Here is a 25,037-nt window from a genome sequence, read left to right on the forward strand (position 1 = left end):
GTGTTATTACACTTGCGAGAGTGTCTTGTAATCGAGAAAACTGGATTTTGAGTAGTATTAGACAAATCAAAAAAGATCAACTAACATATCTGTGCACCCTTTTTGCCAGGCACTGGCCCCGAAAACATAATGGCGTTTCAAAAAACTAGCCATGACACCAAAAACGATTGCAAAAGATAAATATCGAAAGTGGCAACCACCACATGAGCGTTCTCTGGTCTCAATCGTAAATAAAAACCGCATTTTGGAGAATAAATTGAGGAACATTTTGGCTGAATAGAAAAAAACAACAGGCAAAATAATATTTTCTAAGATCTGATCAACATTTTCCCCACTGGTGGTCTCCGATGGACGTGGGATGGACCAGTGATTTGTAACAAGATCTTTTTCCAGAGCAAAATACATGATCTTTTCATAACCAGTTAAAACTCCAAGTTTTTCCCATTTCGGTCTCAGTAGTACGATTAAAGTAGAATCGAAGCCGTATCATGAAGAGCACAAGTCGAGTTCCAGCTTATCGGAGCACATTCAAACAGAAGGAAAGAAAACGTCAGTGGTTTCCTCCTCTTCCTCCCCCGCGTCCTCCTCCACCTGCCCCTCTCGTTCTTCCAGATCCACCCCTTGCCCCTCTTCCTCCTCTGTTCTGTCCTTGCCCCCCTCCCTTGCCTCGGTAGCCTCCTCCTCCCATCTTCTGTGGGTGGTTTTCTTCTTTGACCATGTTGAATATTTCATCGGGGATACGCAAATATCTGAACAGCAGCAGACATAAAATGTGTTTTAAATAATTGAGTTTAATCTAAATTCAGAAATGAGAATATAGCCGACAGACAGTTGGAAAAGAGTCAAGAATGCAAAGAAACAGAAAAAGTGAGGTGTTGTTTGAAAAAAACCTTTAACTTTCGAAATTCTTATTTATGATCGGCACTTCTTTGATAAAGTAAATGGAAACTGAGAAAACTGGATCAATAGGTAAAGTTTTGATTCTAATGAGAAAGTTAAAAATTACACAGAGGCGAAGTTGCACTTCGCATACACGAACAAAAATTTGACCGATAACGCTACTCGGTAAAACTGAATGAGGTAATTTTTGAGTCTACAAAATTTCTCAAGTTACGCACGCCAATTATGAGTCTACGCAATTTCTAAGCGACGCAAGTCAATTATGGCGGATTAGTAGTACCAGTCAATTGAAAAAAAAAATATTATTACTAACATGCCTCAATTTATAAGGCGGACGCATTTTAACTAGTATACGAAAAAGTTTATTAAAAAAAATCCGACCCTGCTCAGGTTCGAACCCTCTTGTTTCGCTACGGGTCTCCTTCCCTGCCTCTCCGCTACAGATCCATGATACTTTGAAGCTAAAGTGCTATTAGTAATATATTGTATGTGTTGATATCCTAAGCATTGGTTCTACTTAATAGCTGGTTATTGATCAAAATTTAAAGCTCTTTGAATTTGTAGAACAATTTATGATGGAGACTTTTTTTGTCAAAATTGACCCAATTTGAGAAAACTGGATCAAAAGGTAAAACTTTTATTTAGCTGACAATAAATTTCTATTTTCGAAATTAGAAGTCGATTACGTTTTCGTGACCTTTACAATTTTGCTGTCCGATAGTGGAGTTTGCCTTCCTTTTAAAAGAAATGCACTGAAGTTAAGAAATCAAAAGTCAAACCACGAAAAATCGACTCGTAAGAACTTTCTTTTCATCACAATAAGGTTAAGGGGTTAGTGTTGATAATTGGGTTGCCCATAGTTAACTATCAAGTTCATTTATGCTTGGCTTTTCTTTATCTCCGTTGTAAACTTGCAGTTTTCCTCTTATTCTTTTGTTTTTTTGTTGTAGAAGAGAATAATTTGGCCTGCATTTGTTGAAGGAAGTATCATCTTAACTGAAAAAAAAGCAAAATCCAAAGGTTCTCTGGTCTATGGCTTAAAGAAGGCTGTTATTGTTCTATTTGTGAAAGAATGGTGGGGAGGGGGCGATGGACGAATGAATAAATTAGGGGAGAGCAACGGACTTGATCGTGTTTCCTCTGATGTAGCACTCTGGCATTCTGTGGAACGTGTCTCCATCTCTAGAGGTGCAAATGACTTCTCTGAGGCAGATATTCATCCACGTGTCCACCGACGACAGGTGTCCATTATAAGTTTCCCCATTCTTCAACTCCACCAACATTGGATGTCCATGAGCAGTCTTCAGAAGAGTCAAAGGCAACATTTTATCTACTCCTCCTCCTTCAAGCTCTCAACAGAACCAGTACACCACACTAATGCAACTCAGCTTCAAGTGACAGTTAAAATGATTTGGCGACTACAAACAGTTACTTCTGGTATCACCACTCAAACATCTTACATCTGAAAACAGTCAGTGATATATTTGGCATATGCAGCTCGCATTAATGGTCCGCGGACCTTTTCGGGTGAGTGAGAGACTAAGGATAGAGACGCTTTTTCACCGCCATTTCACTGAGCAGCATTTGAGACGAAACGTGCATCCAGAATTCAATCTACTTAAAGTATCAAGTCAGCATAAAAAATCCACGTCTTAAAGGTCGTCGCCAATTTTCGTCGCCAAACAGACATCATAAATTGATAATTCCTTGAGAAAAAACTGCCCAGTTTAGTTATTGCTCGACTGCTCTTCAGAAAGAGGATTCAGTCCAACATTTATTAATCAACTGGTAGCTAATCAACATCACCTAGGATAAACCAAGAGAAACCGTTCACAGAGATACGAAAATAAATATTTAGATTAAAGGTTTAATCAATATTTCTTCGTTGTGTATCTGTTCCACAGTTACCACTCGTTTATGACTTGAGCCCACCGCATTACCGCTATTGGTTCTTTGTCTGCCTTTGACGGTCGCCGCCGAACTGATAATCAGAGCGCCATCTTTATCAACTCCGCTCGCATAGCCGTAAAAATCTTTTCGACCTTTCTGCTGCACGCATAGTTTTATCCAAGTCTGTATGTTGTGGCCGTTGAACATGACAGTTTTCTGAACTGTATCTACCTTAATTTTAGCTTTAGAAACTTTCTTTCGTTCATCATTTTTACAGCTTCTAAATCTTACTTTTGCTCGAGTAACTTGTGCCGATGCTGCGGATGTCGTCGTCGAAACATTCTTTTCTACCATTCTTCTCAAATCTTCGGCAATTTCTTTATCCGTCAACTGACGCAAAATAAGAGGATCAAAAATGTCCTCCACTTTTTCTGTGATCGGCAAAGGGAACGTCGCATTGAAAATTTTGTGCAGAGAAGCGAAACACCTCATAATTAACAGCTCATTTGCGGAACTGTCGCTGAGCCAGTGTTCAAAATGGTGTATCTCTCTTTTTTTAAATTGTAAATAAGTCCTCATTTCAGTTTGAAAATGGTCAATTTTTTCATCTGCCTCTTTCACTAAGAAAGCCTCATTTGCACAGAAGTTGTTCTCTGCTGCTTTTCGCTTGTACTTTAGAACAGTGTCGGCTAGTTTTATCCTGGTGTGGTATTTGCTCTCTTCCTTTTCGGTCTGTGCAAGGTACTGTACACATTTGCCACTCTTCGCGTTTTCAATTCTGCTCTCAATATTCGACAACTTATCCGTGTAAAATCTAAAGCACACACGTCAATGTTCATTTGCAAAAGCAGGACCAAAATTAGGAAAGCATTAAAGTATAGATGAATTACTAGACGATACGAACACAAGCTATTTATGTGTATGAAAGGGGAGAGTCAATATTTTTCCATAAATGCGATCCCAGACTTACTTTTCTTTCAACCTCTCATAATGGGACGACAGTAAATCCATGTGATTCGCACAGAGTCTCCGCTTCCTCCCACATTCCGCATCTTCCATATCCGAAGAATCGTAGTCAGAATCTTCCGAGTGGTTCTCCGAGTTATCACAGTCCACATGAACAAACTTTTCACTCGCGCCTCGTTCCATTCTGAGAGTCACGCTCACAGCTAATTCAGCATCATTCAAGCCAGCGGTTAAAATCGTGTTTTTTGGAGCACGACGTCGCTTTACTTGTGCACTCCCCGAATTTCGGTTGGATGGCCTTTTTCGATGTAAGCCAGTCAAGTTTTTCGCTCTTTTTGTCCTTTCAGACTTGGACCTTTCACTCTGTGCCGGTGGTTTTTCAATGCACAGTGACACTGAATAACCCGTGAGAGAAGTCAAGGCATACATGGGCGCTTGGTCCGGTTCGTGTAAGGGGGATTCGGTTGAGCTCGGAATATGATAGGGAGAGTCTGTGAGTGTCTGGTTATAGAGGGGCGATTCTCCTATTATATGGTAAGGACTGTCCAGCATGTTCGCACTCGTGGATTCCCCACGATGGAAAGAAGAGGGCGAGAAGAAAGGAATGCTATTTGAATCCATGATTAGTGCTCTCTATAGATTTAAGTTTTTCATCAACATTCAAATCTGAAATAACAATTTTTTGAAACCAGTTTTTTGTTTTGAAACAATTTTTTTTGTTATATTGCTTATAGGAACAAAAATTTAAGTAAGAGCGAGAAGTTAAACTACGAAAAATTTGATAGATCTCAAAATTGAATACTAGTAAATTGATTCAAATCTATAAAAATGCAATGTTCGGACAAAAAAATCTAAAATGATGCTGCCCGTGAAAACCAGAACTGATTGACTTTTTCACAGCGACCGACTATGTATATCTGCACAACATCTTTTGAAGCCTAAGGAAAGGTATCAGATGAAGCTTATCTTCAAGTCTAAGAGTTTGAATTAAGCATGAGGCACTTATTGCTTCATGATCGTCACGTCATCACTTAGAAAAATTAGAAAGTATGATTTTGAAACTACAATCTATAAATTTAACACCAAGCAAGATTTTTGATGAAACTGACATCTAGGGAAGTGTTTCTTAACTCCGAAAAAAAACTATCTGATGAGTACAATATTTTTGTTGTCGAGAGTTGAAACGACTGAATTCAAAATATAATCATAATGATTAAACTCAATTTTGAAAGATACTTATTTGAAAAGGAAAAGAAGTCTGTTTATATTTTAATATTTCGGGAGTCGTGTCATTTGACGTTCTTTATAAATTGGTCTCTCAATCGATAGCAGTTCTGTTTCGAGGGAAGACAGTATTATAAAAAGCCGAACTTATGTTGTCGAAGAACGTGAGATTCCTGGAAAAAGTACCGAAAGCGAGCTTGAAAAACCAACAACCGGAAGCAAAAATTTAACGTGAATTGCGTCACATATGTTCAGAGAAAAATCGCTCGATCTAAGTAGCAGTCAGAATTAATTTAGAAACACTTCATAATCGAGCTCACTAAATTCAATTCACATCTGACGTAACACGAGTGGGCAAATGAAACAATGATTGAGGGATGTGTGTTTCATCACTACGCTATCAAATTAACTTCTCCTGTCCATGAGCTTCATGTAGACTTCTTTTTGAACCTTGTGGACATCGTACATGTGGCTTATCAGAGCTGATTCAGTCAGCTTCTCTTTACAAATAGGACAAACTTTGTGCTCAGTAGTCTAAACATCAAACATCTGTCATACTTACCAAAAATTTTAGCAATATAAACATTCCTGGGTCCACGAATTCTCTTTACAAAAACTCAGGTTTAACAAAACTCTTCACAGAGCCAACATAGTTAGGCAACATAGGAGGCAAAAAATTGCGTTTTTTTTTTTAAGTTTTAGGGTCGGAAAAACTTACAACAGCCAACAGATCATTGGAAAAACAGTCATGAATGCAAGAAAACAGAAAAAAAAACACTAAAGTGTTCTTTACCCTTGTGATACGCAAGGGTATTGAAATCGGGGACTAGAATTTTTTCCTGTAAACAACTTTGTTGACAGAGTGGTCATTTTACTAGGAAGGATGACTATCACTTTTGACATGCTCAAAATCTTGAAATTCAAATAAAACTACCATCACTTACGTAGTAATTAGCTAAATACTGTTTCAGGTTGTTATTGATTTTTCTCAAATTTCTATTTTTTTCGGAATCGTGATTTTTCCGGTTTGTAGTTTTCGTCCTAGTTTCTGCCGGTTGAATTTCCGTTTTTTTAACCGCACATTTTTTCTGGTAGGGTTTTTATTGACCTACTTTTTGAAACGTGGGTTTTATTCCAATTTAAACAACTATTTACTCTTAACTTTATTATTAACTTAAAATAATATTCAGTAATTTGTAAATTTACCAAGTCTGATTTTACGTAACTTTTTTTCATTTTTTTTTAAAAATTGATTAAAACTCAAGTTGTTATTTCCGCTCAGTCAAATTAAATTGCGTAACTTTGAGGGTAGATCATATTCGTATAGTATTTTGTGCCTCAGTATGGATGGGTCGTAAAAACTTTCTAAACTTCATTTTTTTTTGCCAACAGTTTTGTAGTCGGCTCAACAGGTTTCGACCCAAAACTTGTCGCCTTTGTTACCGATCTGAAAATAATTTCCAATTGTTTTAGGGCTGCTTATGAACTTCATCCGATACAAACATGAAGATTTGTCGCTGTGTTTTTCCCAACTTTTTCATGTTATTTTTTCAAGTAATGATTCAAACTAAATTTTCGAAAATTGTTTTAAGCTTCTGTCTTTTTTTTGCACTGACTATATTGAAGGGCAAATTGAAAATTTTCAAGCTAGTTGAAAGTGCCACAGGTTTTCATCAAAATATATCTTAAACTTTCAGGAACAACTTATGATTGACACTTTTTTGATTTAAAAATAACTCAAACTGAAAGACAACTCGATCATTAGGTAAAGTTTTTATTGCGCTGGGGTATCTAAATATTAATTTCCTTTTCCGAAACTAGAAATCGATCACGTTTTCCGTGACCTTTACATTTGCTAATCGATAAGGGAGTTTGCCTTCCATCGAAAAAAGGAAATGAAATGAACTAGATCAGAAATCAAAAATCAAACCCCGAAGTTTGTAGCGTGAACAAACTTTAAGACCTTTCCCTTAAGAAAACTTCAAAAAAATCACCAAAATCTATACAAGAGTACTCACTACATTCACGACTATTAATCATCTTACATGATTTAATTTTATGAACATATAATGTTTTGTTACTGCATTTGAATTACAAAAGAGGCCCTTCCATTTATTTACAGTCAGTGCACAAGCTGGGTAGGGCCATACCAGCGTTATAAAAAAGCATATATAAACCGTATCATTGTATCAATGAAGTCAAATATTAGCAATAAAATCATCGTCGTAATGTTAATTTACCTTAACAGTCTTGACTCTACAATGGCGCTTATAGAGTTGTCGATAAATAGAATTTTGTGCAGCGATCTGCAATCACTTACATAGTACGAAGCTACCGAGGAGCGCGAAGCTTAGTTTAGTTCTTAAGTAGTTCATCGATTCCGGGTAGCTTTCTTGCCTTTTCTCATTCAGTTTCTCGACTAATCGCTGCACCGTCCACGTGGCTGTCGGAGCAGCGCCACCGGTGCATCCGAAAATCAGCGCCACCGGTGCATCCGAAAACGTGTCTCTTATTTCATTATATCTTGTGTGTGGCGATTAAAAAATATCAAGCATGCCCTAAACTGTCCAAAGGGCGGAATAGGAATTTTGCGCAGTGTAGGGCATGCTTGATACTCTTTCAATAAACTTCATCCAAAAAAACTAGATCAATCGGTAAAAATTGTACTCCATTGAAAAATAATAACAACACTAGAACCCACTTTTGAATCGAAGTAACTCAAAGTTCATTTTTGCGCTCTTTGCATATTGTTATTGGAAGCTTGAGTTTCTTCAATCAAATGATTCAGAAAAAGAGTTAGATCATTTGCTTAACGGGAAAAGCATCTGTCCAATTTAATAAGGCCCTAGTGTGGCAAAACGGAGCTCCGCAAAATTGAGATACCAAAAAAACCTGAAAGTCAATTTTTTCCAAATTAATGAAAACTGCGAAATCAGTAAAATACCCAGAAGGCACGGCACGAAACTGAAAACATACATCCAAGAAGGTAAACCACTAATGAAATGCACTCTTCGCCAAAACATACAAAAAAAAACAAAATGAGGGCAAATCAAAAACATCAATCCACTTTCCATTAAAATATTGAAATAATCGCTACAGTGCTGATTTAAATTATCAGGACAGAACGAACAAACGCGAATTTTCAAACGCGTTTTTCTCAATTTGGATTGTTATTAGACTAAAAGCGAAGAGAACGAAGTTTGCTTAGAATTTCACCAGAATAAATATTTTTTATCCAAAATTTTCAGCCAAAATTGTACCCCCCAAAAAAACTTTTTTTTTTTAATAAATCAAGAATTACGCTGAAACTACTTTATTAATAGATGGGTAAAATTCTATTACAAGAAGCCTCTTACACAGCCAAACAAAGTTCTAGAAGGGTTAAATCTCCAAAATGTTGCGCAAAATGTTCAAAATTGCCTTTAAGCAAAGATTTTGGGTTTTACATAGTAAAAATCACATTTCTCGTTTATCAAGCAAAAAATTTTGTTTTATACAGCTTTTTGGAGATTTAACCCTTCTAGAACTTGGTTGAGCTGTGTAAGAGGCTTCTTGTAAAATAAATTTCTCATCTATAATAAAGTAGTTTCAGCATAATTCTTGATTAATTAAAAAGCCAAATTGACCCATTTTTGGGGTAAAAATTTTGGCTGAAAATTTGGAGAAAAAATTGCACCATATTAATTCTGGTGAAATTTTAAGCAAACTTTCTGTTTCTTCGTTTTTTGTCTAATCTTAACCGAAATTGAGAAAAACGCGTTTGAAAATCCAAGTTTTGTTCATGTTGTCCGGATTACTTAAATCAGCACTTTGTTGAACTCTAATTATCTTCAACATTGAGAAACAAAATCATTTTAAAATAATTGCGTAGCAGCAGCACTGCAATTAATTCCTTTTTAATCACTAGCTGCAAGCAGTCAAGCTTTTAAACGCTTTCATTGTACAATTGGGTTTGGATGAAAAAATTTATCTGCGAGTTCGACACTGATTTAAAACTATTTTAATCGAATAGATAAGCTAAGAAAACCTTGTTTCAATACTTAGTCTTCACTTAAGTTCATTATTACATTTTTCTTAGCATTATTACATTCTTGTTAATCGTGGAAATTCTAAAACCTATAGCTACTTAGATGAATTTTGATAGACACCGCATGTTCAGCTTCAGGTAATAAAAACAATTTTGGAAGGTCTGAAAACACACGGCGAAAAAAGAATACCTATTAATTGGGAGAGATGCCAATTTTTACTTATGATATCGAGTGGCTCTGTTCCAAAACTGAAAACCATGGAACCAAACTATCAGTCGCGGATGCGATCAAAAATTCAAAGGATGCGATGTGCATAATGGACACTAGATCTTGAATGGGCTCAATAGATAAACTTAAAAAGTATATCCCTAAAATGGCAACCCTATCATCATCATTTAAAAACCTGATAAAAACGCATTTTGTTAAAAAAATCTTCGACCAACTCACAACAAGCATTCCAGAAATCAAAGAACAATTAGAAAACGATGAATAACCATCATGTAGACGTGAAACAAAACACTTAAGTCAAATGCGACGCCTCACACTCCGGCTTCGCGGTTGTTCGGTTTTTTAGCAGATCTTAAATAACACATACGAATGAGAATTAGATCAATTTTATAATTGGTTGTTAGGGTCGCAAAGCAAATAGAAAAGAAAGCACTAATTGAAGCCTTAAGAAACGACAGATATTCAAAACAATGTTAACCAGGTGAACTGATGCAATAAAGCCCTATGATAACATTTTCGTCGAACATATTCTTGGAAAAAACATGGGATTTAAAGAATATTTCTTAGGTCATTCTACACAAAACATACCCTGGTATCCATGTAACGTAGCGCTACACACCTACGGTAGTTACTTATTCGTATTTGCCTTAATTGGAACAATGAGGTGTTAGATAGATTAAGGTCAATCCTAAGAAATATGAAAGTCAAAATGCTAAGGTGTATTAGCCCAAGGTGAGCTCTAGTGAGAGCAGTACACAAATAGAGGAAGCCATATTGACAACGAAACCCTGAAAAGAAAAATTGGAAACTTAACTCATTTTTTCAAAGCTTACTTCACAATCTCAAGAAGGGGAACCATCACGAAGCGCATCCCTCAGTCGAAAGTCCTGTGACAATCAGCCAAACATGACATCAGTCAAGCAAAAAATAAAACAACTAAAACATACTTATATTCTAATTGACAATAGCCAGCAATGGAAAAGTATATGGTGACATGTAGTGGGTGGTGTTAGCACTCTCCTTTGAAGAGCTGAAGACTGAGAATGAGTGTCTCAACAATTATCACCACAAGACGACTTCCACTGTCGCACAGACGCTGAAAAAAAAAGATCACGGCAGTTTCTTAATCGAACAGCTAAAAGAGAACAAAACTGAAGATTGACTCCAGCCAGTGAAAGAAGACAGCAGTGTAAACTCAGAAAACTACCCTTCCACTTTTCTGTGTTAATGACAACTACTACATTTGCTACACTACATTAGAACCATCGTCGTAATGTTAATTTACCTCAGCCGTCTTGACTCTACAATGGCGTGAAAGAAGACAGCAGTGTATACTCAGAAAACTACCCTTCTACTTTTATGTGTTGATGACAACTACTACCTTTGCAACCTAACATTGAATGCATCGTCGTAACGTTAATTTACCTTAGCCGTCTTGACTCTAAAATGGCGTTTATAGAGTTTTCGATAAATGGAATTTTGTGCAGCGGTCTGCAATCCCTTACATAGTAAAAAGTTACTGAGGAGCGCGAAGCTCAGTTTAGTTCTTATGTAGTTTGTCGATTCCGGTTAGCTTTCTTGCCTTTTTTCATTTAGTTTCTCGAGTAATCGCTGCACTGTCCGCGTGACTGTCGGAGCAGCGCCACCGGTGCATCCGAAAATCAGCGCCACCGGTTTATCCGAAAATCAGCGCCACCGGTGCATCCGAAAATGTGTCTTTAATTTCATTGTATCTTCTGAGTGTAGTGATTAAAAAGAATCAAGCATGCCCTGCACTGTGCCAAGGGCGGTATAGGACCTTTGCACAGTGTAGGGCATGCTTGATACTTTTTCCATAACCTTCATCTAAGAAAACTGGACCAATCGGTAAAACTTTTACTCCATTGAAAAATAACAACAGCACTAGACCCCACTTTTGAATCGAAGTAATTCAAAAATCACTTTTGCGCTGTTTGCCTATTGTTATGGAAGCTTGAGTTGCTTCAATCAAATGATTCAGAAATTGCGGTTGATCAGTTGCTGAACGGGAAAAGTATCTGTCCGATTTAATAATGCCCTACTGTGGCAAAACGGAGCTCCGCAAAACTTGAGATACCAAAAAAACCTGAAATTCACCTGAAACAAACTTGAATTTCAAACGCAATTTTCTCAATTTGAATTAAGATAAGAGCAAACGCGAAGAGAACGAAATTTGCTTAGAATTTCACCAGATCTAATATGGATCCATTTTTTATCCAAAATTTTCAGCCCAAACCTAGCCCAAGAATGGTTCAATTATATTACAAGAATCCTCATACACAGCGGAACAAAGTTAAACGAGGGTTAAAACTCCAAAAAAAATGCACAAAAAGTTCAAAATTTGTTTTTAAGGAAAGATTTTGGGTTTTATACAGTAAAAATCACATTTCTTGGCTATCAAGCAAAATATTTTCATTTAAATATGTTTTTGGAGATTTAACCCTTCTAGAAGCATAGATTGTTCTCTTCTTTTTATGTCTTATCTTAAACCAAATTGAGAAAAACGCGTTTGAAATTTCAAGTTTTGCTCATTTTGTCCGGATAATTTAAATCAGCACTGTATTGAATTATAATTATCTTAAACATTGAGAAACAAAATCACTTTAAAATAACTGTGTAGCAGCAGCACTACTATTAAACCGTTTTTAATCACCAGCTGCTATTATCAACTCTTTTCGCACCTGTCAAAAGCAGTCAAGCTTTTAAACGCTTTCATTGTACAATTGGGTTTGGTTGAAAAAAGTTATCTGCGATTTCGACACTTATTTAAACCTAATCAAATGAAATAGATTAGCTTAGAAAACCTTCTTCCAACATTTAGTCTTCACTCAAGTTCATAAGATACTGTTGCCATAACCTCCATCTAAGAAAACTGGATCAATCGGTAAAGCTTGTACTCCATTGAAAAACAACTACAACACTAGAACCCACTTTTGAATCGAGGTAATTCAAAGTTCTTTTTTTGCGCTGGTTGCACATTGCTATTGGGAGCTTAAGTTGCTTCAATCAAATGATTCAGAAATTGAGTTAGATCAGCTGCTTAACGGGAAAAGTATCTGTCCGATTTATTAATACACTACTGTGGCAAAACGGAGCTCCGCAAAACTTGAGATACAAAAAAACTTGAAATTCATTTTTCTCCAAATTAAAGAAAACTGCTAAGCCAGTAAACTCCCAGAAGACACGACCCCAAACGAAAAACATACAAAAAACAAAATGAGGGCAAATTAAAAACATCAATCCAGTTTCCAAAAAAATATTGAAACAATCGCTACAGTGCTGATTTAAATTATCCGGACAGGACGAACAAACTTGAATTCTCACACGCGTTTTTCTCAATTTGAATTTATATTAGAACAAAAGCTAAGAGAACGAAATTTGCTTAGAATTTCACCAGAATTAATATGGATCATCTTTTCATCCAAAATTTTCAGCCAGAACTTTACCCCAAAAATGGTTCAAATATCTTACAAAAAGCCTCTTACACAGCTGAACAGCTGAGTTATTCAAGGGTTAGGTCTCTAAAAAGTTGCACAAAATGTCGAAATTTGCTTTTAAACAAAGATTTTGGGTTCTATATAGTAAAAATCACATTTCTTGTTTACCAAGCAATATGTTTTTTTTTATTTTATACAGGTTTTTGGAGATTTAACCCTTCTAGAAAATTGTTGGGATGTGTAAGAGACTTCTGGTAATATAATTTTCGCATCTATTAAAGTAGTTCCAGCGTAATTCTTGATTAATTAAAAACGCCAAATCGACCCATTTTTGGGGTAAAATTTTGGCTGAAAATTTGGAGAACAAAAGCGCCGTATTGAATCAGGTCAAACTCTAAGCAAAGATTGTTCTCTTCTTTTTATGTCTTATCTTAAACCAAATTGAGAAAAACGCGTTTGAAAACTCAAGTTTTGCTCATTTTGTCCGGATAATTTAAATCAGCACTGTATTGAACTATAATTATCTTAAACATTGAGAAACAAAATCACTTTAAAATAACTGTGTTGCAGCAGCACTACTATTAAACCGTTTTTAATCACCAGCTGCTATTATCAACTCTTTTCGCACCTGTCAAAAGCAGTCAAGCTTTTAAACGCTTTCATTGTACAATTGGGTTTGGTTGAAAAAAGTTATCTGCGATTTCGACACTTATTTAAACCTAATCAAATGAAATAGATTAGCTTAGAAAACCTTCTTCCAACATTTAGTCTTCACTCAAGTTCAATATTACAATTTATTGTAATAAATTAACTTATAAAGAATATCCCTAAATTGGCAACCCTATCATCATCATTTAAAAACCTGATAAAAAACGCAATTTAGTTTTAAAAAACTGACCAACTCACAACAAGCATTCCAGAAATCAAAGACAACGATGAATCACCATCATTTAGACGTGAAACAAAACAATTGAGTCGAATGCCACGCCTCACACAGACTCCGCTTTTTCAGCAGATCTTAAATATCACACATACGAATGAGAATTACATCAATTTTATAATTGCTTGTTAGGGTCGCAAAGTAAACAGAAAAGAAAGCACTAATTGAAGCATTAAGAAACGACAGATCTTCAAAACAAGGTTAACCAGGTGAACTGATGCAATAAAGCCCTATGATAACATTTTCGTCGAACATATTCTTGGAAAAAACATGGGATTTAAAGAATATTTCTTAGGTCATTCTACAAAAAACATACCCTGGTATCCCTGTAACGTAGTGTTGAACACCTACTTAGTTATTTATTTCTATTTGCCTTAATTGGAGCAATGAGCTGTTCACTAGATTAAGGTCAATGCTAGAAAAGATGAAAGACAGAATGCTAATGTGTATTAGCCCAAGGTGAGCTCTAGTGAGAGCAGTACACAAAGAGAAGAAGCCATATTGACTACGAACCCCTCAAAAGAAAAATTGGAAACTTAACTCATTTTTTTTCAAAGTTTACTTCACAATCTCAAGAAAGGGAACCATCACGAAGCGCATCCCTTAGTCGAAGGTCCTGTGACAATCAGCCGAACATGACATCAGTCTAGCAAAATATAAAACAACTAAACATATTTATATTCTAATCGACAATAGCCAGCAATGGAAAATTATATGGTGACGTGTAGTGGGTGATGTTACCACTCTTATTTGAAGAGCTGAAGACTGAGATAATAGTGTCTCAACAACACCCACAACAAGCGAACTTCCACTGTCGCACAGACGCTGAAACAGAGATCACGGCAGTTTCTTGATCAAAGAAGCCAGTGAAAGAATACAGCTATGTAAACTCAGAAAACAACCCTTCTACTTTTATGTGTTGATGACTACTACTAAATTTACTACACTACATTAAATGCATCGCCGTAATGTTAATTTACCTTAGCCGTCTTGACTCTACAATGGCCTTTATAGTTGTCAATGGACTGAATTTTGTGCAGCGATCTGCAATCCCTTACATAGTAAAAAGCTACTGAGAAGCGCGAAGCTTATTTGTGTCGGTATGTAGTTTATTGGTTCCGCGTACCTTTCGTATTTTTCAATTAGTTTCTCGAGTAATCGCTGCACCGTCCGCGTGACTGTCGGAGCAGCGCCACCGGTGTATCCGAAAATCAGCGCCACCGGTGCATCCGAAAATCAGCGCCACCAGTGCATCCGAAAATGTGTCTTTAATTTCATTGTGTCTTGTGAGTGTGGTGATTAAAAAATAACAAGCATGCCCTACAGTGAGCCAAGGGCGGTATAGGACCTTTTTACAGTGTAGGGCATGCTCGATACTGTTGCCATAACCTCCATCTAAGAAAACTGGATCAATCGGTAAAGCTTGTACTCCATTGAAAAACAACTACAACACTAGAACCCACTTTTGAATCGAGGTAATTCAAAGTTCTTTTTTTGCGCTGGTTGCACATTGCTATTGGGAGCTTAAGTTGCTTCAATCAAATGATTCAGAAATTGAGTTAGATCAGCTGCTTAACGGGAAAAGTATCTGTCCGATTTATTAATACACTACTGTGGCAAAACGGAGCTCCGCAAAACTTGAGATACAAAAAAACCTGAAATTCATTTTTCTCCAAATTAAAGAAAACTGCTAAGCCAGTAAACTCCCAGAAGACACGACCCCAAACGAAAAACATACATCTAAGAAAAAAACCACTTATGAAACGCAGTCTTCGCCATAACATACAAAAAACAAAATGAGGGCAAATTAAAAACATCAATCCAGTTTCCATAAAAATATTGAAACAATCGCTACAGTGCTGATTTAAATTATCCGGACAGAACGAACAAACTTGAATTCTCACACGCGTTTTTCTCAATTTGAATTTATATTAGACCAAAAGCTAAGAGAACGAAATTTGCTTAGAACTTCACCAGAATTAATATGGATCATCTTTTCATCCAAAATTTTCAGCCAGAACTTTACCCCAAAAATGGTTCAAATATCTTACAAAAAGCCTCTTACACAGCTGAACAGCTGAGTTATTCAAGGGTTAGGTCTCTAAAAAGTTGCACAAAATGTCGAAATTTGCTTTTAAACAAAGATTTTGGGTTCTATATAGTAAAAATCACATTTCTTGTTTATCAAGCAATATGTTTTTTTTTTATTTTATACAGGTTTTTGGAGATTTAACCCTTCTAGAAAATTGTTGGGATGTGTAAGAGACTTCTGGTAATATAATTTTCGCATCTATTAAAGTAGTTCCAGCGTAATTCTTGATTAATTAAAAACGCCAAATCGACCCATTTTTGGGGTAAAATTTTGGCTGAAAATTTGGAGAACAGAAGCGCCGTATTGAATCAGGTCAAACTCTAAGCAAAGATTGTTCTCTTTTTTAAGTCTTATCTTAAACCAAATTGAGAAAAAAGCGTTTGAAAACTCAAGTTTCGTTCATTTTGTCCGGATAATTTAAATCAGCATTGAACTGTAATTATCTTCAACATTCAGAAACAAAATCACTTTAGAATAACTGCGTAGCTGCAGCACTGCTATTATTTCGTTTCTAATCACCAGCTGCTAATATCAACTCTTTTCGCACCTGTCAAAAGCAGTCAAGCTTTTAAACGCTTTCATTGTACAATTGGGTTTGGTTAAAAAAATTTATCTGCGATCGCGACACTTATTTAAACCTATGTAAATAAAATAAATTAGCTTAGAAAACCTTTTTCCAATATTTATTCTTCACTCAAGTTCAATATTACAAATTGTTGTAATATATAAACGTATATCCCTAAATTGGCAACCCTATCATCATCATTTAAAAACGTGATAAAAAAACGCAACTTTGTTTAAGAAAAACTTTGACCAACTCACAACAAGCATTCCAGAAATCAAAGAAAACGATGAATTACCATCATTTAGACGTGAAACAAAACACTTGAAGGCTCAGGCTTTGCGGTTTTTCATCAGATCTTAAATAACACACAAACGAATGAGAATTAGATCAATTTTATAATAAATTGTTAGTCATTGTTAAGTAAACAGAAAAGAAAGCACTAATTGAAGCCTTCAGAAAGGACAGATCTTCAAAACAAGGTTGACCCGGTGAACCGATACACTAATGCACTACGATAAAATTTTCGTCGAACATATTCTTGGAAAAAACATGGAATTTAAAGAATGTTTCTCAGATCATTCTACAAACAAACATACCCTGGTATCCATGTAACATAGTGCTACACACCTACTATGTTATTTATTTGTATTTGCCTTAACTGGAGCAATGAGCTGTTCAATAGATTAAGGTCAATGCTAAAAAAATATGAGAGTCAAAATGCTCAGGTGTATTAGCCCAATGTGAGCCATATTGACTACGAACCTCTCAAAAGAAAAATTGGAAACCTAACTCATTTTTTCAAAGTTTACTTCACAATCTCAAGAAAGGGAACCATCAGGAAGCGCATCCCTTAGTCGAATGTCTTGTGACCATCAGCCGAACATGACATCAGTCAAGCAAAATATAAAACAAATAAAACATATTTATATTCTAATCGAAAATAGCCAGCAATGGAAAATTATCTGGTGACATGTAGTGGGTGATGTTACCATTCTCCTTTGAACAACTGAAGACAGTGCCACCGGTGCATCCGAAAATGTGTCTTTAATTTCATTGTGTCTTGCGAGTGTGGTGATTAAAAAGCATCAAGCATGCCCTACAGTGAGCCAAGGGCGGTATAGGACCTTTCCACAGTGTAGGGCATGCTTGATACTGTTGCCATAACCTTCATCTAAGAAAAATGGATCAATCGGTAAAACTTGTACTCCATTGAAAAATAACAACAACGCTAGAACCCACTTTTGAATCGAGGTAATTCAAAATTCTTTTTTGCGCTGTTTGGACATTGCTATGGGGGGCTTAAGTTGCTTCAATCAAAAGATTCAGAAATATAGTTAGATCAGCTGCTTAACGGGAAAAGTATCTGTCCAATTTATTAATGCCCTACTGTGGCAAAACGTGGTCCGCAAAACTTGAGATACCAAAAAAACCTGAAATTAATTTTTTTTCAATTTGAAGAAAACTGCTAAATCAGTAAATACTCAGAAGACACCAACCCAAACGAAGAACATACATCCAAGAACATAAACCACTAATGGAATGCACTCTTCGCCATAACATACAAAAAACAAAATGAGGGCAAATCAAAAACATCAATCCAGTTTCCATAAAAACATTGAAATAATTGCTACAGTTCTGATTTAAATTATCCGGACAGAACGAACAAACAATTTGGATTAATATTAGATCAAAAGCGAAGAGAACGAAATTTGCGCAGATTTTCACCAGAATTAATATGGATCAAGATCAATTTTTTATCCAAAATTTTCAGGCAAAATTTTACCCCAAAAATGGTCCAATTTATACTACAAGAAGCCTCTTACACAGCGGAACAGAGTTATACAAGGGTTAAACATCCAAAAAATTGCACAAAAAAAGTTCAAAATTTGCTTTTAAGCAAAGATTTTGGGTTTTATATAGTAAAAATCACATTTCTTGTTTATCAAGCAAAATATTTTCTTTATGCAGTCTTTTGGAGATTGAAACCTTTTAGAAATTTGTTGGGCTGTGTATGAGGCTTCTTGTAATATAATTTTCTCATCTAATGATGTAGTTCTAGCGTAATTCTTGATTAATTAAAAAAGCAAAATCGACCCACTTTTGGGGGTAATACTTTGGCTGAAAGTTTGGAGAAAAAATACACCGTATTAAATCAGGTCAAACTCTAAGCAAATTTCGTTCTCTTCTTTTTATGTCTAATCTTAACCCATATTGAGAAAAACGCGTTCATTTTGTCCGGATAATTTGTATCAGCACTGTATTGAACTGTGATTATCTTCAACACTCAGAAACAAAATCACTTTAAAATAACTGCGTAGCAGCAGCACTGATATTAATTCGTTTTTAATCACCAGCTGCTATTATCAACTCTTTTCGCATCTGTCAAAAGCAGTCAAGTTTTTCAACCTTTTCATTGTATAATTGGATTTGGTTGAAAAAATTTCTCTGCAATTTCGACACTTATTTAAACCTAATTAAATGAAATGGATTAGCTTAGAAAACCTTCTTCCAATATTTTAGTCTTCACTCAAGTTCAATTTACAATTTATTGTAATAAATAAACTTATAAAGTATATCCCTAAATTGGCAACCCTATCATCATCATTTAAAAACCTGATAGAAAAACGCAATTTAGTTTTAAAAAAAACTGACCAACTCACAACAAGCATTCCAGAAATCAAAGACAACGATGAATAACCATCATTTAGACGTGAAACGAAACAATTGAGTCGAATGCGACGCTTCACACAGACTGCGGTTTTTCAGCAGATCTTGAATATCACACATACGAATGAGAATTAGATCAACTTTATATTTGCTTGTTAGGGTCGCAAAGTAAACAGAAAAGAAAGCACTAATTGAAGCCTTAAGAAACGACAGATCTTCAAAACAAGGTTAACCAGGTGAACTGATGCAATAAAGCCCTATGATAACATTTTCGTCGAACATATTCTTGGAAAAAACATGGGATTTAAAGAATATTTCTTAGGTCATTCTACAAAAAACATACCCTGGTATCCCTGTAACGTAGTGTTTCACACCTACTTAGTTATTTATTTCTATTTGCCTTAACTGGAGCAATGAGCTGTTCAATAGATTAAGGTCAATGCTAGAAAATATGAAAGACAAAATGCTATGGTGTATTAGCCCAAGGTGAGCTCTAGTGAGAGCAGTACACAAATAGAGGAAGCCATATTGACTACGAACCCCTCAAAAGAAAAATTGGAAACTTAACTCATTTTTTTAAGTTTACTTCACAATCTCAAGAAAGGGAACCATCACGAAGCGCATCCCTTAGTCGAAGGTCCTTTGACGATCAGCCGTACATGACATCAGTCAAGCAAAATAAAAAACAACTTAAACATTTATATTCTAATCGACAATAGCCAGCAATGGATAATTATATGGTGACATGTGGTCGGTGATGTTACCACTCTCTTTGAAGGGCTGAAGACTGAGAAAAAAGTTTCTCAACAATACCTACCACAAGACGACTTCCACTGTCGCACAGACGCTGAAACAGAGATCACGGCAGTTTCTTGATCAAACAGCAAGAGGGGCAAAACTGAAGAGTGACTCCAGCCAGTGAAAGAAGACAGCAGTGTTAACTCAGAAAACTACTTTTTTATTTCTGTGTGACTCATTTTTGAAAGCTTAGTTCACACTTTCAAGAAGGGGAATCATCACGAAGCGCATCCCTTAGTCGAAGGTCCTATGACGATCAGCCGAACATGACATCAGTCAAGCAAAAAATAAAACAACTAAAACAAAATTATATTCTAATCGACAATAGCCAGCAATGGAAAATTATATGGTGACATGTAGTGGGTAATGTTACCACTCTCCTTTGAAGAGCTGAAGACTGAGAAAAGAGTGTCTCAACAACACCCACCACCATACGACTTCCACTGTCGCACAGACGCTGAAACAGATATCACTGCAGTTTCTTGATCAAACAGCAAAAAGAGGGGCTTCAACTGATGAGTGACTCCAGCCAGTGAAAGAAGACAGCAGTGTTAACTCAGAAAACTATTTCTCTATTTCTGTGTGTTGATGACAAATACTACATTTGCTACACTTCACAAGAAGAGTGGTTCAGTGATCAAAAACAATCAATTGCACTTCAAATTTAAACTTTAACCTCGTATCCATTTAACGTAGTGCTAAACACCTACGTTAGTTAATTATTTATAGCTACCATAATTGAAGCAATGAGCTGTTAAAAATATTAGGATCTACTCAAAATCTTACAAAAGTCAAGAAGCTTAAGTGTACTTGACCGTTGTAAAGAAGAGCATTTCATTTGAGAGAGCAGTACAAACAGAAGGCATACTGACTACGAGCTTTGAAAAGAATAATTGATTAATTAATGATCATTTTTTATGAAAGTTTAGTTTAGACTCTCAAGAACGGGTAACGTGACCCTCAGGAAGTGCATCCTCGAGTCGAGGCTATTTTCAGATTCACAAGACACAAGACAGACGACTTCTACTATCGCACAGACACTGAAACAAAGATCTTGGCAGTATTTTGATTAAACAGCAAAAAAAGAGTTTCAAAACTAAAAATTGGCTGCAGCCAAAGAAAGAATACAACAGTGTCACACCAGGAAACTAACTTTTAGTTTTTGCGAGTTAATAACAACTACTACATTAGCTAGACTACACAAAGTGATTCAGTCATAAAAAAAATAGTTATATAAACTTAAACTCATAAATATTTGTTGCTCAAATTAAAATGATGAAAACTTATATTGAAACCAGACACATGAAATCAATTGTGAAAACCGTCATAATAAATCCAATGCTTAAATTCGAGCTCAAATAGAAAAGAAAACAGAGGAAAAATATTAAAACCCTAGAAAAAGGTAACTGAAAAGCGAAAAAAGCGTAAAATTGCGAAAAGTTAGTTTTATTATCTCCAACCCGTAACTACTAATAGAAAGAGAGACTTACATAATTACTCAGAGAAGAACACTTAAGTCTTAAGACTCATTTACCACGGCGCATTGATAAACTCCGATTCAAATTGGTGCTTTTTTAAATTGAAACCAACAAATGAACCACCATAACTGACAATCCTTTGACTGATCTAAGACGACCCCGGCCCGAAACTCAGTTTAAGCTTTCGAGGGACCGAGAAAGAAGTCTTTGCACACTTCTAACAGCTCTTCCAATGATACATGGCAGTAGCAGAAAAAGCAGCGGGACAGAAGGAGAATTTTTTACGATTGCATTTAGGAGGCGGTGCACTAAGGTTCCACCAAACGTTTCCACCATTGACGAGAGCGTAACTTCTAGCCAGACTAGCAGCATTGTGACATCATCATTATTGTGAACCGAAACTGCAAGAGGTGCAGATGCTGAAACTTGAACAGTTCGAAGTCGATCCCAAGAAGGATACACCAGAAAACTATTTGTTAAGTCTGACAAAGACGGCACAACGAGCTTATCCAACACCCGATTTACCGGCTGTCCCGTCAATCGATGCAGCAGCAGATACGGCAGTCGAAGCGGCACGCTTTTATAAGGAAACGGATCGGAGACAAGAGAGGCTTGATGCTGTAAACGACCATCGCAACGATCAAGCAAAGAGACTGTTCTTAAAAAGAATGCCGAGATGGCTGCGATCTAAACGGAACTTTGGTAGCAGGCGGTTGCTACAAGACCTGCGTAGTAAAGCACGTAAACAAAAGACAATAAGCGAAATGTGTCCAAAGAAGAGTACCCGAAGGACGGCTTCAATGAAATTAGCGAGACAGTCGCACAACAATTGAATAAGGCCCTAAAAATCTGAGAACCACCCAGGGAAAGATGGAAAAACAGCTTAATAAGTACGCAACCACTTGTCAGACTAGAAGAAACCGCTAAATAATTGTTCATCACAGGCGAAAATTAGCAGGAATACTCTACAAAATCTTCAACAGTATCCCCAGAACTACAACAGGAATAATAGACCCTAAAGGAAACAGTCCCGATGTGGAAACCCAACCAACCAATGTGAGTGGACTGGAAAAAATCAACGAAATAGGTCTGGACAAAATCAAGGCAATTGGTCTGGACGTCAACAGGGCAACTGAGCTGGCGGACAACAAAGAAAAGGAAGAAAGTGACAAACGCGATAAGGCGGTGGATTCGGAAACCTACCACAATCAGGTACTAGTGGTGGAGTTTTGTTTTGGGTTTTTGTGAAACCAAAACAAAGTCTGGTCATGCATCCATATCATGCCCTCAAGGAAAAACGTGGCTTCTATGCATACGCATCAGCATTGCGCCCTTCAGGCGCAACTACCAAAGCTCAGTTAATTTTGCTAACAGAAACAAAGCAGTTCTTAGGTCTAACGGTAAAATGCATGATTTGAGCACCAGAAAAGGCGATTCGATCCCCATCTACTTTTTTCTTTTCTTCTGTTTAATTAGTTATATAATATTAGTATAATAAAAATTATGATTATCATTATTAACTACTTTCAAATTAAAAAATTTTGAATCTTCTGTTGCTCGGGATAGACTTTGAGCAGATCAGCTGATCTCGTTATTTACCCTTTTCAAGTCGCTAAATCTATTGCTGTAATTTGTTTATTTTAGTTATTTCCATTTATTTAGACTTGAATGAATATATTCTTCTTCAATAAAACTCTGATATACTTTGGAAAATTGACTGTATCTAAGGCTGATTATTACAACTCTGGCGCCCGATTATACGGTACGTACTTATCGCAAGAATGAAGACTATTTTGACAAGCAACAGTCGATAAACGAGGTATTCGTATTGAAGATTTAATACCAAAAACACAAATAATGCAGCTGAAAATATGTTTTGTCACATTTAAAATCATTAAAGTTTATAAGACTTAAATGCAAATATAAGCCCCCAGAAGTACAAAACAAACGATTACTTTAGAACAAATCGGTCGTGAATCCTCGTCTGAATCGACGACAACGATAACACCCTGCCGGGGTGCCTGCTGTGGTGCAGTCTCTTTGACCAGTTGTGATCGATGCTGTATTGGCACAGCCGTTTGCTGCTGGCGTTGGGGATACTGCAGCAGCTGCTTTGGCGCCGGAGGAGAAGGATCTAACGGAGACAATTCACGACTACTAATGGCGCTCATTGGTGGCATCGGTGAACGTACAAACATCTTGAGGTCGTTCACGTTTACATCTTTGTTTCTTGCACTCAATCCATTAGCTAAACAGAAACCCAATAATCAAAATCTGAAACTTCCAACAATAACGACGTCAAGTACATTGATCGTGTACCAAATTGATATAAAATGTCTACAAATAAATAGACCAGAGGCGGATCTAGGATTTTCTCGAGGGAGCGGGGAGGAGGGGGCGTATTTTCAAAATTTTTTGAATATTCTGAGTTTTTTAGGTCGACCAAAATGATTTTGCGAGCTCTCCTGTATCACAATACAGACCCTAATTTGACCTAATTTCCTGTGCTGCAAGCAATTTAAAATAAAACCAGGCCAAAAAAGCACTCTACCCTTCCAAAATTAGCATATATTGGCGCCTTTAAATTTTAGCGGTCGAAGTAATACCAAAAGGGGACCCTATGGTTCGCGTGGGGTGAAAAGCCCCCCCCCCCCTCCTGTCTAAATCCGCCCTTGAAATTGACAATAAGTAAATAGCGAAAAAAGATTTCACCTTAAAAGACATGTTATGCTTGTGATTGTAAGCCTTGTGTAATTGCAAAAAGTAGCATCAATAACCTGCGAATGCTTTCCTCTTCGAGAAGTCCAAAGGTAGTGATGGTATGCTCCCGTGAAACGTGTCCGGCTCAACTTGTTGAGCACTCACAGCCTGGAGAGAATTGCGGCGGCTTATTTCAGACGCGCCATTGTGACTGAGGGCACTTCGCAAACTGAAAGGAAATCCCACATGAGAGACCTGTGCAGTGTATGTAAAGGGACCAGAAGTTGCCCCGGTGGATGTTGAAACTGCTGTGACTACCGTGTAATTCAACCCGCTGTTGTTTTCTACCGTGTTACTGTGGTCCTTTATCTCAGTGGCTCTTGGCGGATCGTGGATAACCACACAGTCGTCGTCATCGATCGCAGCAGCCATGTTCTTCCAACTGGGGGCTACTGCAGGCCTCGGTGGCAGCAAGCGATTACCTACCGGCTGTCTGAATGGAACTCCTTTCAATACTGGCGGCTCCGCAGCATGTGTTTTTGGCCTGGTTTGTCTCACAGGGAAATTTTGGGTTCTACCTGTTGGTATCCTTGGTAACAGCGCTGCCAAATTGTTCATACCATTCGCTATCACTGGTGAAAATTCCCCTATAGTTGGTTTCTTAGGACTTTCCAAGCTACTGAAGGGAAGCGACGATCTTTCCAAATTTGAACCTATATGGGTTGCCGGCCTTTTTTGAGGCTGATTACACGTGATAGTTATTTTACCTTTCGTGATGTTCTGACAATCTGTTAGATTGTATTCCACAGATCCTTCAGGAATGTCGTGAAGTTTAATTAACATATCCATTTTTGTTCTCTAAAATCTCGTTTTTTTATCAGAAACGTTCTGCATCACAATTGAAAACTACTTCTGACCAAAACTACGTCATCAGCAAAAAAAAGATAAAAATTAAAATTGATACAAATTCTAGATTTCTGGAAACTATAGACACAAAGCTTTGAATGAATTAAATCAACTAATGCAGTTGCAATTGTTTAATAATGTGATTTTAGCATATATTTTTGCTAACATAATTAAATAAAACTAAATTATATTGCACAATG

At 36.6% G+C, this 25,037-nt stretch overlaps 3 protein-coding genes across 3 annotated transcripts; all 3 read right to left on the bottom strand.

The window, feature by feature from the left end:
* Positions 1-240: 240 nt before the first annotated feature.
* On the bottom strand, positions 241-2,359 carry LOC134845759 (uncharacterized). Its single transcript, XM_063862823.1, has 2 exons — positions 2,026-2,359; positions 241-749 (listed from the first exon to the last, which is right to left on the bottom strand). The coding sequence occupies exons 1-2, from the start codon at positions 2,223-2,225 to the stop codon at positions 551-553; spliced, it is 399 nt and encodes a 132-aa protein (XP_063718893.1). The 5' UTR covers positions 2,226-2,359; the 3' UTR covers positions 241-550.
* A 302-nt stretch (positions 2,360-2,661) lies between these two features.
* On the bottom strand, positions 2,662-4,418 carry LOC134845756 (uncharacterized). The gene is made up of 2 exons (XM_063862820.1): positions 3,761-4,418; positions 2,662-3,604 (listed from the first exon to the last, which is right to left on the bottom strand). The coding sequence occupies exons 1-2, from the start codon at positions 4,375-4,377 to the stop codon at positions 2,755-2,757; spliced, it is 1,467 nt and encodes a 488-aa protein (XP_063718890.1). The 5' UTR covers positions 4,378-4,418; the 3' UTR covers positions 2,662-2,754.
* Positions 4,419-5,041: 623 nt separating this feature from the next.
* On the bottom strand, positions 5,042-25,017 carry LOC134846118 (uncharacterized). Its single transcript, XM_063863339.1, has 3 exons — positions 24,009-25,017; positions 23,187-23,479; positions 5,042-5,514 (listed from the first exon to the last, which is right to left on the bottom strand). Exons 1-3 carry the CDS (start codon positions 24,778-24,780, stop codon positions 5,386-5,388), a joined length of 1,194 nt encoding a protein of 397 aa, XP_063719409.1. The 5' UTR covers positions 24,781-25,017; the 3' UTR covers positions 5,042-5,385.
* Positions 25,018-25,037: the final 20 nt, after the last annotated feature.

Source organism: Symsagittifera roscoffensis, chromosome 5 (assembly GCF_963678635.1).
Source record: "Symsagittifera roscoffensis chromosome 5, txSymRosc1.1, whole genome shotgun sequence".
NCBI lineage: Eukaryota > Metazoa > Xenacoelomorpha > Acoela > Convolutidae > Symsagittifera > Symsagittifera roscoffensis.